Raw genomic sequence first — 14,920 nt, forward strand, 5'->3', positions numbered from 1 at the left:
ACTCAGAGAGATGTGCTGTGAGACTGACATCCCAGGCACGGCACTGCAGTGTCCCGTGTTCAGTTGTGACATCATAGGCACAGCACTGCCGTGTCCCGTGTTCAGTTGTGACATCATAGGCACAGCACTGCCGCGTCCCGTGTTCAGTTGTGACATCATAGACACAGCACTGCCGTGTCCTGTGTTCAGTTGTGACATCATAGGCATAGCACTGCCGTGTCCCGTGTTCAACTGTGACATCATAGGCACAGCACTGCCGTGTCCTGTTTAACTGTGACATCATAGGCACAGCATTGCCGTGTCCCATGCTCAGCTCTGAGACTGTTGAACACAGGCTACTATTGTTCAGGCAACCATTCCCCTGCCTTCTCTCTGTCACAGAGCCCTGCACCTGGGGAAAACCTGAGCCAATGGGAATTTCTACTTCAGCTCTCTGGACATGGACCCAGGCCCGAGGTGGCTCACCGTACAGCGCATTCTTCGATGGGGAGTACACGAAGGCCAGCGTGTACAGGTAAAAGTTCAACAGGCCGTAGAAAGACAGGAATTCCGCTGGTGGTGCGGGTCAAGGCAGAAGCGTGGGTTTGGACACACAAGCCTCTGCCTCCTCCCCCTATTCCCCAGATTCCACAGCCCAGGAGCCAGGATGCCTCAGCTCAAGCTCATGGCTAGAAGTCACAAGAACTCTTCAGGGTACATAACTCCCAAAGAACATGAAGGGGACGAGGTCCTACTGACCCAGGTTCGGAGTGATCCCTACCTCCTCCACACTACAGACCCCCAAGAACCTAAGAAATCAGTGTAGAGCTTAACCACAAGTAATAAAAAAAAATCATAAATCCTAAGACACACATGCTTCCCATCCACCTGACCGCGGACAGAAGCCAGGAGAAGCGGTATGAACTGGATGTGGCACAGCGGGAGTCAAAACTCCAGGGCTGAGGGAGCCTTCCCTGCACCCACAGACTCACAAGCCAAACTGTCATCACAGTGACGCTGGCATCTGACTGCACCTGCATGATGCTCAGAAGGAGCTGCTGGCTCGCAGAACTCCAACCATCCCTGCCTGTTCCTCAGTGCACATTCTCTCTCTCCCTCTCCCTCTCCCTCTGCTAGAGGGAGCAAGCAGCTCAGCACTGGCGGCCCCACTGAGAACGGTCCCGTGTGGTCAGCAGTTTGGATCCAGGCTATGCAGTGACTAACCTTGGGCACGAACTCAGCCCTGCTGTGTGTGAGCTTCCTGTCTAACAAGGAGGACTGACGAAACTCACTCTTTCCAGGGCCAACAGGGAGCCGAGAGAAGGCAAGGCACGCCTGAGGCCTGCTGAGCACAGGTCCTAAGGGGCTGACCCATCCCTTGTAAATGTCCAAAGCTAAGGTGTTGACCATGAACACAGGCAGCCCGAGGCCTGGCTCCCCACGACAAGGATATAGTTCTGGTAGTGAGCCGACAGTTCTGCTACAAAGTTGTCTTGCAACACTTGTGCTCCAAACCTTAGGTAGAGGATGACGATACTGAAAGAGAAGGGGGAACCACGGTGTAAAAACACAGAAGTAAACACAGAAGAGCTCCATTAAGACTTAACAGGAAATTCTACACACATACCTATGTGACCCCCATAGTCACTCTGGCTCCAGGAAAACAACATCTGCTACATGCTGCCCAAGCAACTAGAAAAGCAGCGCAGGCACCCACTGGATGGCTTTGACAGTCCCCGAACTTATTCAAAGATACAGCTGCCTGGGGGAGGGCTTTGTGGATGGCCGCCACCTGCCCCGACAGCCCAACAGTGGCTTCTCATTCATGTCTGCTGACAGCTCATGTGGGGTTCTCTCTTTAGCACCAAAAGGGTCTTGAGGCCCAGACACTCCTCAGGCAACCTTGAAGGATGTGTTTCCCTGAGGTGGGCGACTGCTTGTGTTCGGTAGGGTACAGATGGAGGAGGGAAAAGTGGGGCTAATGGCTTCACCAGCCAGGACCTTCAAGACTTATAACCTAGGCCATTAAATAACTTTTTTTTGGTTTTGGTTCTTTGAGACAGGGTGACTCTGGGTAGCCCTGGCTGTCCTGGAGCTTACTCTGTAGACAAGGCTGGCCTCAAACTCAGAGATCTACATGTTTCTGCCTTCCACATGCTGGTATTAAAGGTGTATGCCACCACGGCTTGGCTGTTACATAACTTTAATCAGGAGCCCTCTGACTTCGTGGCTATGTGTGACACAAGTACCCTGAATTAACTCCACACAGGAGATAACAGGCAAGATGGGAATATGTCCTGTGGCTGGGGAAAGGCTCCATGCCTGTCATGCCTACATGAGGACCTGTGTTCGGATCCCAGTGCCAGGTCAAAGCCTGGGTGGTGGCGGGCATCTGTAAGCGCTTGGGAAGTGGGCTGGAGGAGCACGGGCAGATGGTTGGATAGCCAATCCAACCGTAAGAGAGCACGGGGTCCAGTGAAGTCCCTGTCTCTAAAAAATACCATGAGAACTGGGCTGACAAGATGGCCCAGTAGGAAAAGATGCCTGAGGCCAGGCCTGACGTCCTGAGTTTTGCCCATGGACCACACATGGGAGGAGCAAGCAGCAGAGAACCGGCTCCTGCATCTTTTCCTCTGATACGTTCCACACACGTGCACCACCCCAACACACACAGTACATTAGTGAATTAGTTCATATAAAATGAAAGAGGAAGACACACACATGCATACACACCCAAGCACAACCTGATGCACACATGCATGCACGCCCACACACAAACGTGCATGCCCATACCAACACACAATAAAGCCTTACCTAATAACAAGCACTACAAAGGTCAGTGCAGTCAAGAACTTTAACCTGAGGTCTGAAAAAGAAGGAGACATTCCATTAACAAAGTCCACCTCACCTCAGAATCTGAAAGACACAAAGACAATAAACAAAGCCACCCCTGGGCAGGCCCTCTTCCTTGCTTACTCTATGCGTGTTCTACTGGGGACGACCACACACAGTGGAGCCCAACACAGTGGTTTCAGACAAAGGACCCTAAATCTTGTGCCTTGCCCTGGTCAAGGACAGTATTATTAATGGTCCTTATAGGTCTCACAAACCTGTGGCACCAGGGACCACTGGCTACTACTTTAAAGGCTTCTTTCCAAATTGCCAGTCCTTCCTGAGGCATCTCATGGCTTTCTAGGGCCAAAGGCTTGCAGGGGTGTGCCCCCTGCTGCCCATGCGTCCCAGAGAGGCACTCACCCACGTAAGGCATGTGACGAAGCTCAGAGCATGCCCGCACTACCAAGAACAGGAGGTACAAAATGTACAGAGCGGCTACCACCATGAAGAAAACCTTCATGCCCTGGAATAAAAGAGACAGCTGAGGGCGAGACCAGGCGTCCAAGTGTCGAAGACCAGTGTGGTTAGAGGGGACCCGGGGCCTCAGGGCCCTCCCCCCCACCCCCCACTGCCACAGCACCAGAAAGGGCTCCACAAGCACAGGCATCTCATGCCAAGGCCACTCTAATCCATGCACCAGTGCTTTGTCTAGAGCCCGAGGCAACTGGTGGCGGCCACTGAAGCCTTCGCCTGGGTGGGGCCTGCTGCCTGTGCTACTGAGGGCAAAGGTCATGCTGACAGGGCTGAACCTGGCTGGTCCTCATGTAAGTCTCGACTGTTCCAGGCCTTGTGTTCCCGAGAAAGGAGGGGCTGAAAGGAAGATTCTAGGAGAGCTAAGGTCTGGAAGCATTCATTCCCGTACATGGCTTGAGGACGGGAACACCTTGTCTGAGGGCAGGAGGTCAGCGGCTCCCCTGAGAGGGTGACGAGAGAGTGACGTGTGCTCTCCTCATGGGGCCTTCTTGACTGTGGGGCTCCTCTAGGTGGGAGCTTGCGCCCTCTCCTGTCCTCCCTGAAGAAGAGTTCCTCTCTTATGGTCACAGCCTTGAGGGTGGGGCTGCAGGTCAGGGGCCAGCATTCTGCTTCTGCTGTGGAAGGACCTTCAGTCTGGGTTCCCGTCCTCATAGAGGTTAGGGTCAGGACTGCTGTCCCAGCACCTTAGCAGTCTCTGACCCCTGATGAGGGCTGCCCCCTGTTCTTGGCCCCTCCCAGCTCCATTCCAAAAAGCCTGGCTGGGAAGGGCTCGCCAACAGTTCAGGACAGAGCCTCATCTGTGACACTTGGCCAAGAGCTCTGTGTTCCTTAGATGATGGGGGAGACTGCACTACTGACCCATTTTAGAGAAGAATAAACAGAGTGGACTCAGCCCCCGGTTGCGCCTGTAATGGCCCAGGGTGCATACCCTGCAGTGTAGCTCCTGAGTCTGAAGCCCTTCTTCCTGCCTCAGCTTGCCACAGAAATGACAAACCAGGCCAGGCAAGCGCAGTGGCAACAACACAGTAGGTCCATCCCACCAGGGCCTCCACATCTGGAAGTGTCACTCCCAAGAGCCCCAGCTGACTCTTCCCTGTGAAATGGGCCTCAGCCGCTCCTTCCTGGACCCATGCCCACCCAGAAACCCCTTTCAAGCTCTTGCCCTGCCTATAGCTGGCTCCAAGCTCCTTCCCTCCACACACATATGGATTCCCTTTCTGACTAAGCTCCTCCCAGGTATCCTGCCCCAGGCCCCTCATCCCAGAATCCTCTGGTCTCCCCAGATCCTAGACTGGGCTTCTCCAGTCCAGCGCCCTCTCTGGCTGAGGTGCTCATGCCTGTGTGGTAAGTACCTACCAAATGGGCCGTCTCCTCAGTCTAAAGGTTTACTTTTCGTGTGACTCAGCCACTTTCCCCAGATCTTCCACTCCAACTTCCTATATTCACCTTTAGACAGCCACTGGAAGCTTGCACTAGCAGTATGATTACGGAGCAGCGCTGCATCACGACCTTGCACTAGCAGTGTGATTACAGAGCAGCGCTGCATCACGACCTTGCACTAGCAGTGTGACTGGAGTTACAGAGCAGCGCTGCATCACGACCTTGCACTAGCAGTGTGACTGGAGTTACAGAGCAGCGCTGCATCACGAGCAGGAGCAAGAGTGAGGCTTGCACAAACAGCACTTACCTGAAAGTTTCCCGTGTCAACACGGTACTGGTACATGGGATCATGTAATTCATTGAATCTAAAAGGATGAGGTTAAAAATCAGATTAATAAGAAAGTTTACCCTGCATTTCATACTCTTCCGACTCAGGTTTTTCTCTCATCTGAGTTTTGCTTGTAAATGCACAGCACTTGCTCCCAACACTGGAGGATCTGCAAACAGCAGCCTTCTAGTTTACACTGAAAAAGTTCCTAGCACTAAGCCGGGCACGTGGCGCCTGCCTGCTAATTGTCCTGCTCAAGAGTATGGTGAAGGTGCAGGATTTGTTTCTTACAAATATCCCTTATATAGTTCAAAAGTATCTCTTATACAAGATTTACTTTTAAAATTATGCGTATGTATGAGTTCCCTGGAATGATGTGTGCACATAAGTGTAGGTTCTTGGGGAGGCCAGAGGTGAAGGATCCCCTGGAGCTGGGGTTGGAGGTGGTTGTAAGCCACCTGATGTGGGCACTGGCAAGTAAACTTAGTTCCTCCGGAAGAGCAGCATACTAACTGCCGAGCTGTCTCTCCAGCTCTAGGAGCTATTTCAATGGCATGCGTGGGCATGTGGGAGAGATGAAGGCAGAGCAAGCAAAAAGAAAAGAGAAAGCAAAAAAGAAGGAAGGAAGGAAGGAAGGAAGGAAGGAAGGAAGGAAAGAAAGAAAGAAAGAAAGAAAGAAAGAAAGAAAGAAAGAAAGAAAGAAAGAAAGGGAAAAAGAAGTGTACTATAACCAGGCAGTGGTGGTGCACACCTTTAATCCCAGCACTCGGGAGGCAAAGGCAGGCAGATCTCTGAGTTTGAGGCCAGCCTGGTCTATAAGACCTAGTTCCAGGATAGGCTCCAAAGCTACAGAGAAACTCTGTCTCCAAAAAACCAAAACCAAAAAAAAGTGTACTATAAACTTGCATGAGCATAAACTTCAGAATTAGCATTGGGAGCTAGGCTGGCAGAGAAGAAAGTGACTTGGATGGCATGAAGTCTTGTTGGTGCCACTGTTCATGCACGAGGCATGAACACCATCAAACCACACTGGGTCAGGGACTGAGCGGTGTCTCTGGGGAGTTGGGTAGTGATGCACAGCTCAACAGCAAAGCTGTTTCACCAAAGGGGGCAGTCTAACCAGGGTCACGTATGTCCAATCAGGACCAGGCTTGAAAAACCTGAAGATGCAAAAGGGGACCCTAATATGTCTCTGCTGGGCAGTCCTTCTCACTAAAGAAGCCTAGGATGACATAGGCTTTCTCCCTTCCCACCTTACACTAGGAGATCTTTCAACGTGGACCACACAAGCCCAGTTGGATCCAGTTGTCTGACTACATGAGAACCGGGGCAGAGGCTGTCTTCTGGATGAGATCACAGGGCAGGCAGGTCCAGCCTGCCCACTGCTGTCAACACTTTCCAGGGGTGACCGCTTCACACCCAGTAGCATTCATTACTCACGTCTGCCATATTCCCAGCGTAACGGAAGCCAGCCACAACAGTCCAACAATGAAGAATTTAGGCAAATAGAAGGTTAAGCATTTTCTTTCTCCCTAAAAAAAAAAAAGGTAGGAAAAAAATAAGAAAGAGAGCAAACAGTGACTAGCCCCTAACAGAGCACAGTAGACCCCAAATACATGTACACAGCAGCGCAGGCCAGGGAGGGTCTCACAGCACCACTCATTCTGTCTGCTTACCTGGACCCGTATCCCGTGGTACACGCACAGCCAGAAGAGCAGCAGAGCGCACAGGAACAGAGACTGGAAGAAGTCATCCAGCATCCCTGGGAACCAGCTGTTCACCAGGAAGGAGAGCGGGAAGAACGGGTCTGGAAGGCAGAAGACAGAACATGGGCAAGAACAGAGCTGGCTGGCAGCTCGCACAGAGCCCCAGCCTCTCATCAGGGAAAGCACAATAATGAACTCTATGAGCTCAAAGGTGATTTTGTTTTCTGAGTGTCTGAAAGCCACTGGGCAGATTGAAACAATGATCCTAACAGAGGGAGAGCTATCTGCCCCAGCGCCGCAGCTCAGGAAGCAAATGCTTTCTGGAATGGGGACAGAGGAGGAGAGCCACATGCATGCACGGGCACCTCAGCCAAGTCCCAAGACTGCTGAGTCTGCAGGTCGTCCAAGCTCCACTACCCAGGCAGTTTGTGTCTGCTCGGGATCCAAGCATCTGCTATGGCTGTGTAACATGGTGCCTGGGGAGCAGGGAGCCCTGCGGACACACCTGGGGTCTCTGGGACCAGGCCAGCTTTGGAGATGACTGCCAGCTCTGAATCTGGAGTGGGGGCTCTGAGATGAAAGTGGCACCCACCATTGTAGAGCAGCAGCAGCGGCAGGAGGACCGACATCCACTTCTGCTCGATGCCCCAGTCTCTCATGGAGAACTTGCGCAGGAAATGCGCAAACAGGCACTGCAAAGCAAATGGCTGGTGACTCTCTGCTGGGTGCTGCTCCCCAGCAGGGCATCTCACCCCAGCAGGGCGGCACCCGGCAGGATCCACTGAGTCATTGGTTAGAGTGACTACTGAGGTCCCACCAGCTGTCGGTGACAGCCGAGACAAAAACCTGTAATTGCTGCATGGGGCCACAGCTGAGATACATCACATGCTGTTTCCACAAGGCCGTGAACTGTCTGCAAACAGAGAGCATGCCCACCCCTTGCATTTCTGTTTGGGCTGCTTCTGTCAGGCCTGTTCCCACGCGGAGGCTTGCAGGGCTTCCCAGGGCACAAGCCTATCTGCAGATGCCACCAGGTCACCTACCCAGCAGGACAGTTGACAGAGGACACCACATACTAAGGATGACATCAGGATCCTCAGGGTAAAGCCAAGAGGCAAAACCATGCCATAGTCAGAGGCTGAGCATGTCTTCAAACACCTCCACTGTGTGTAGAGCCCTTGCGAGAAATGTCTTTAGACAGCTCAAACGCTGTATGCATTACATAGGGGTTATTTTTCCCTGTCATCTAATACAAACTAATAATCTTCTGGGCTGCTGAGTTTCCTGGCCTGGGCTGGTTTGTCCAGTACAGGTTATCTGCTAATGTCAGGACTCTTCTCCATTTAAGAGCAAACTTAGGTCTGTGATTACCAATCTCTGGGCCCCAAGAGAATCCAGATACCAGACAGCCCTCAGACCAACCGTGAGGTTAGCGGTCCACTTCTCTCTTCATGGCCCAGACAGGGCACAGCCACCCTAGCCTGACTCAAGGGTCTGGGCCCTGCCTTATGCACCCACCCTTCAGTAGATGCCCGTGTGCTGTTCTCCACTGTGGCCTATAATATGCCAGGGGTGCTCTCTGTGTCCGCAGGGAGGTCATCCCCACACAGTGCAGATGTGACCACAGTCCCTGTCAGCACGAGGGTGCACAGCAGCTGACAACAGAACACGGCTGTCAGGTGTCAATCAGCCACTCAACACGGTGCACTCCGATTCCGATGCCTACACCCGTTCTCACAGACACCTTTTCTGTGCCTGAACATTTCCCCCAAAGTGTGTGTGCTTGTGGGGACATTTCAGGTCTCAAATGAACCAGCAGCTTGCATTTGCAGAACTGTTTCTCTGCCAGCTTTTCCTTTAGCCATCCCAAAACTCAAATATTCAGAATAATTTTCCAAACATAAAAATCCAAGAGGAAGCTGCTGAGTGACCCTCCAGCAAGGCCAACTCCTTTCCGTAAGGGTTAAGTGATATTTCCATTACGACGATGGGTATTTGCTAGGCGCCAGTGACCGACAACATCTCTTACACTACACAGAAACACCCACGGAATGATTCACCATCCAGTTTTTTTGCAGCACAGTGCCTCAGTGGACACAGACTGGCTAGTAATACCCAGATGGACCACTAGAGGGCCTCGCTCAGAGTCTGCGAAAAGCTCCCTGGAGCTTGCTCTTTGCCCATAGGAACTTCACAGACTAGCCTCATCCCAGTGCCGGGCCAGAGCCCCAGGCACATGGTACTCACAGTGACGATGAAGGTGAGCACCACAAACACGAAGCGGAACCAGATCTCCAGCTGGGAAAACGCAGGGTTGTACGTCTTCCACTGAAACAGGAAACAGATGGGGGGGCGGGGGGCAGGATGAGACTCAGGTGGGGTGGGTTGTGTGAGCATGCTCTCCAAGACACCAAAAGTCAGATCTGCACCCAAAGGGAGAAGTCCTGACTGACTATCAGAAACAGTTATCCCACGGTGAGGGCAGAGGGAGGCACCCGACATCAGTAACCATCCCTGAGGAGTTTAAAAGGCTTTTTCCTTCTGTTTTCTCACAATGTTACAAAATTTTAAAAATTTTTATTTCTCTATTAAAGAACAGATAAAAAAAAAAGCCAGAAGATGGTGGTGCAGCACTTGGGAGGCAAAGACGGGGATCTCTGAGTTCGAGGCCAGCGTGGTCTACAGAGTGAGTTCCTTGACTGCCAGTGCTATACAGAGAAACCCTGTCTCAACCCCACCACTCACCACCAAAAAAAAAAAAAAAAAAAAAAAAAAAAAAATACTAAGAACTTCTTAAAATGGTTTTAAATAGTGAATTTGGCAGATAAATTATTCTATAATCATTTGAATTTTAAATTTCCTATCAAAAGTCGGCCTTGCCAGTCTTCACTAGAAAATGCCAGTCTTTACATAAAAAGAAAACAGACTTGTGTATCATGCATGTGTGAGAAGTATTTCCTAAAATACTTAAGGAAAATATATAAATATGAATGTGCAATCCTAACAGGCCTGTGGGCTGTGCTGCTGAATAGGCCCTGGCTTCTCCATTTCTGTGCCATTTGTTTAAGCTGTTCTTGGTTCTACACACTTAAAAAACTGGTTTTCCAAAATAAGCCATATGAGGCACTGATGTTCCCAGGCACCTAACAAGGCAGCCGCAGGAGCGTGTGGCTGGCTGTGTACTCACCGTGAAGTTCATCTCCCTGATGGGCTGGTTCAGGTGCTCAAATCCCACGGTCACTGTATACTGCGTGTAATTCAGGTAGCCAAGGTGGGCCACAATGATTTCCGCACATTTCTGAAAGAAAGGAGGTTCACATCATCAAAGCAAGAGGAAAGGACCCTCCTACCCACAGACCTGAAGTGACTCATTCCAACAGCAGATGAGCAGAGCACACCATCTCAGGGGAACTCGCCAAAAGTCCGGCGAAAGGCGGATGCCAGCCAAGGACAGTTCCTAGAGAGCAGGCGCCCAACTGGCGTTTTTGTGATTTACTGTGATCAGAATCATCCTATTGCGGGTGACCAAAAGACAACATATCACCCACACAGAAAGGCTAACTACCCAAGTACACAAGCCTGGCTCATCTGTAAATGCGCTACTGCATGGGGACCTGCATGCTCAGCCATGGCCGGGCCCACTCTGCAATGCTGTGACCACGTGCAGTCTATGAGGAATGTATTTTTCTCTCCTTGACTTCAGCCTGCCGCTCCCTACATGGATCTCTATAGTGATGTTTTATTTGTGTTTTAATAAATAAAGCTTAAGATCAGAGTGCGAAGTTATCCACGCTAGTCACCATGCAGGCCAGGCGGTGGTGCACGCCTTTAATCCCAGCACTGGAGAGGATCTAAAATGGGAGGAGAAAGGAGTTCAGGTCTCAGTTTCAGTCTGAGGACTCCTGGAGGCAGGATCGCCCATTTTGGTCTGAGGTAGAGGTTAAGAGCCAGTGGCTGGCTGCTTTGCTTTTCTGACCTTCAGCTTGAACCCCAATATCTGTCTCTGGGGTTTTATTATTCGTGCTACAGATGTCCCCCCCGCCCCCCCGACACCAAAAGCAAAGGCTGCGAGCAGTGGCAAGTTGATTGGTAGATGTGGATGCTTCATGGGCTACTGAGCCCCACACTCTAGTCCTTCAGGATTAGGACTTGGACCCCACTGCATGGCCAGCCCTCCCGCCAGGGTGTGGATGTGTAGCCTCCAGAGGCCTGCAGGCACTCTCCACCATGGTTCTGCTCCAACCCTGCCACAAAGGCCTTCAGCATCTGGGTGGTCACACTCCCTCTGCAAGGGCAGTGTACCCCTCCCTGTCTTTCACTGTGGCTCCCAACAGTAAGTCCCTCCACAGCTAGCCAGCTGGGTGGCCCCTCGGAGAGGACAGGAGCCCTTTGATTTACCCCTGCTCCCAGGTCAAAGCAAGAGTCAGTTGTGATGACCCCTACCCGAGCGGCTACCTCCTCCTCAGTGCTGGTTGCCTGCCCTCTCCACCTGTGTGGTTCTTACCCCCAGCAAAGCTATGCTCCCCTTCCTGCTGTGACTGCCCTCACAAGTGTCACTAAGGACTCAGTGGAACCAGGAACAGGCAGATTCAATGTCAGTAGAACACCAGTGTACCTTCTGTGAGGAACTGACCGACTTCCTTCTTCTTCTTTTTCTTTTTTCCGAAAAAAGGTTTATCTGTGTGTAGCCCTGGCTGTCCTGGACTTACTCTGTAGATCAGGCTGGTATTAAACTCAGAGATTTGCCTGCCTCTCTGCTTCCTGAGTGCTGGGATTAAAGGCATCTGCCACCACCACCCAGCTGTCAGAGACATTTTTTACAGGTAAAAGAATCTGCTGGGCGGTGGTGGTGCACGCCTTTAATCCCACCACTCAGGAGGCAGAAGCAGGTGGATTTCTGTGAGTTCGAGATCAGTTTGGTCTACAGAGTGAGTCCCAGGACAGACCCAAAAGCTACACAGAAAAACCCTGCCTTCAAAAACCAAAAAACAACCAACCAAAAAACAAGTAAAAGAATCCTTTGTAATTTAAATGTTGAAGTGTGTGTATGGTGTGTGTGTGTGTGTGTGTGTGTGTATGTTCATGAGCGCGCATGCCCACAAACACCAGAAGAGGGCATCAGATCCCCTGGAGCCTGGGCTATAGGAGGTTGTGGGCTACCTGATGTGGCTTCTGGGAAATGAACTTGGGTCTCTGAAAGAGCAGCAAACGATCTTCACACAAGCCATCTCGCCAACCAGAGGCGTTTTTACCAGGAGATAAAGCTCAGTTCATATGCACTGCCACAGATGTCAGAGTGAAGACGCTGCCTGGTGATTTGTAGACCCCAGGGTCAAGCTATGCTCCGTTTGATTAGGAAGCACCCCGCAAAAGACCAGGGTTTTCTCGCAACCTCAGGGTGCTAGTGCTTTTTTTTTTTTTTTTTTTGGTTTTTTGAGACAGGGTTTCTCTGAAGCTTTTTTAGAGCCTGTCCTGGAACTAGCTCTTGTAGAGCAGGCTGGCCTCGAACTCACAGAGATCCGCCTGCCTCTGCCTCCCGAGTGCTGGGATTAAAGGCGTGTGCCACTACCGCCCGGTTTGCTAGTGCTTTTTTGTTTGTTTGTTTTATATTAAATTAGCAACGAGAACTCGGGAGGTGGCTCTGTGGAGAAAGTGCTCACCAAGCACGAGGACCAGAGTTCAGGTCTCCACCCCCTTCAATCCTAGCACTCTGGAGGAGACAGGACCCCAGAGCAAGGCTGCCTATGGTGAGCTCTGGGCTCAAACAAGAGGACCTCACTTAATATATAAGGTGCAGAATTATTGAGGAAGACACCCAACACCAATCTCTGACCTCTCTATCCATGTCCACAAACGTGCAAACATGCACATATATACACTTCACACAGTCACACAAAATAGACATACACATACACACACTTCACACAGCCACACAAAATAAACATGCATACATATGCTTCACACAGCTACACAAAATAAACACGCATACATACACTTCACACAGCCACACAAAATAAACATGCACATACATACACTTCACACAGCCACACAAAATAGACATACACATACATACACTTCACACAGACACACAAAATAAAAAGATTTCAAAAGCGTAAGAAGATGGCAAGTATCCATGCAACATAAAAATTCCTTGTTTTCTTGAATTAGGACAATTTCCTCGCAGCAGTAAGGGGAGAGCAGAGTGCCTAAGGAGTAGGGGGAGATGTTTCTAGACAGTGACCAGTGTGCAGGGTGACCCACAGAAGCGCTCTGAAGGACCACTCTGACGACAGCTGTGGGGGGCACATCCCGGGAGCAGTGATATAAGCTAGCCCCCAGATTGCTCACTCCCCTTGAAGCCAAGAACTGAAAGTCCCGTGTGCTGGGAAATGCGCAGATGTGCAGGCCAGGGCTACCTGTCACAGTGAGTAGCTGGGTGTCCCAATCTGGTGGCCGAGGGAGACTCACTCACTCCTGCCTGCGGCTGGGCCGTCTCCTGGGACTTTCACACGTTCTCCTCATTATTCATCTGGACTGACCCAGTGCCTCCTGCACACTGGATGGTAAGACATGGGGGACCTTGATCCTGGCGACTTTCCCAGAACAGACCGGAAGGGCTTAATTCCCCACAGACAAGAATATGTTCCAGAAATTGGCTCAGGCTGCTTGCTTAGGAAGGAAGAGAGATACAGGGTAAGGGGCCAGCTAGTTCCCTAGCTGCCACCTGTCTGTGGTGGGTGTGGCTGTGGCTGCTGAGGTGAGGGCTGCTTCCCCCTCCCCCAGTACAACTCACTCTTCTACAGCTCAGCACCGTCAGGCGGGGGTCTGGACCCTTTGAATCAGCAGAAAGGAACCACGAGAAGGGGGACAAGCTACTGTGCAGGAGTCCTTCCCTGCTCAAGTCTCTTCTTGCAGGGAGAAATCAGCAGTGTTCTTACTGTTGGGAACTCGGCAGGATGCGTGTGGTTAAAGCCACACAGGCTTGTGGATAAAAGAGCACCAGCTTAGATCCTGTCCCTCCCACTTAGTATCTGTGTCAACCTGCAACAATGGCTGTGACCTCTTGAAGCCTCTGCTTCTTCTTTTATAAAGTAGAATTGGATAGTAGTTTCCACCCCATGGACCTCCTGTGAGGATTTTAATGAGTGGCATATAGAAGGAACTCAGTGTGAAACCTTGCAACCCACTCCAACATCCCCTGTCTAGTTAGGCCTCTAATCAACACCCTGCCTGTTCTGACCCCATCCAAGGGCGCCTGCTGCCAGGGACCTGTTGAGTCCTGATGTGGCTCCTGCCAGTGGCAGAGGTGGGGTCTGAGTTATTGGCTTCTGAACAGAATACAGTATTGATGAATAAAGGTGCGAGAGTTTATTCTTATGCTGGATCCCACAGCCAAAAATTATGTTCCACAGCAGATCCTAAAAATGTGGTCGCTGATCACAAAAAGGCCTGGGCACTCTGTCCCCCATCCACAGATGGACCAGAGCATTCAACACCCAGGATAAACCACCCAAAGCCACCGTGATCAAGACTGACCCTGAACAGTGGCAGAGGTTCACCTGAGACCTGGCCTTCCACATCGCCTACTGACTGCAACCAGCAGGTGTCACACGGACTCAGGGTTCGTGGCAGACTGAGTGTGCATGCACGTCTGTAGGCATGTGTGCGTATGTGCATATGTGCGTGTGTGTGTGCGCGTGTGCGTGCGTGTGTGTGTGTGTGTGTGTGTGTGTGTGTGTGTGTGATTATATGACATTAAATATTTCTGTGCGGCAAATGAAGCAATCATTAGAGTTAAGAGACAGACCACAGAACGGCGTGGTGGGTGAGGGTGGAGGTCTTCACCAACTCTCAGACAGGGGATTAGACTACATAAAGAACCACAGAAATTAAACACCAAAACCCAAGTCATCCAATCAATAAATGAGCTAAAAAACTGAACACACAGCTCTCAAAGGAAGAAACATAAATCATCAATGCTTCAAAAAGTGTCCAACATCCTTAGGGAAATGCAAATGAAAGGTGCTTTGAGAGACCATCTTACCCTAGTCACAGTGCGTTATCAAAAAAAGAGATTCCAACACATTCTGGTGAGGAATGTGAGGAGAGAAGAGCCGGAGTCCCTGCTCGTAGGAGAGTAAACTACAGCCACTACTGA

At 51.0% G+C, this 14,920-nt stretch overlaps 1 protein-coding gene across 1 annotated transcript in view; it reads right to left on the reverse strand.

The window, feature by feature from the left end:
* Tmem181 (transmembrane protein 181) overlaps positions 1–14,920 on the reverse strand; it is a 42,841-nt gene that overhangs the window by 3,942 nt on the left and 23,979 nt on the right. The window contains exons 6-15 of the mRNA XM_038338728.1: positions 9,950–10,060; positions 9,010–9,090; positions 7,355–7,454; positions 6,733–6,863; positions 6,497–6,588; positions 5,036–5,093; positions 3,235–3,337; positions 2,794–2,845; positions 1,433–1,515; positions 466–555 (exon numbers count right to left, since the gene is read on the reverse strand). Of these exons, the coding sequence (XP_038194656.1) occupies positions 466–555; positions 1,433–1,515; positions 2,794–2,845; positions 3,235–3,337; positions 5,036–5,093; positions 6,497–6,588; positions 6,733–6,863; positions 7,355–7,454; positions 9,010–9,090; positions 9,950–10,060 (901 nt within the window). The remainder of the gene's footprint in view (positions 1–465; positions 556–1,432; positions 1,516–2,793; positions 2,846–3,234; positions 3,338–5,035; positions 5,094–6,496; positions 6,589–6,732; positions 6,864–7,354; positions 7,455–9,009; positions 9,091–9,949; positions 10,061–14,920) is intronic.

This window comes from Arvicola amphibius, chromosome 8 (genome assembly GCF_903992535.2).
Source record: "Arvicola amphibius chromosome 8, mArvAmp1.2, whole genome shotgun sequence".
In the NCBI taxonomy this organism is placed as follows: Eukaryota; Metazoa; Chordata; class Mammalia; order Rodentia; family Cricetidae; genus Arvicola; species Arvicola amphibius.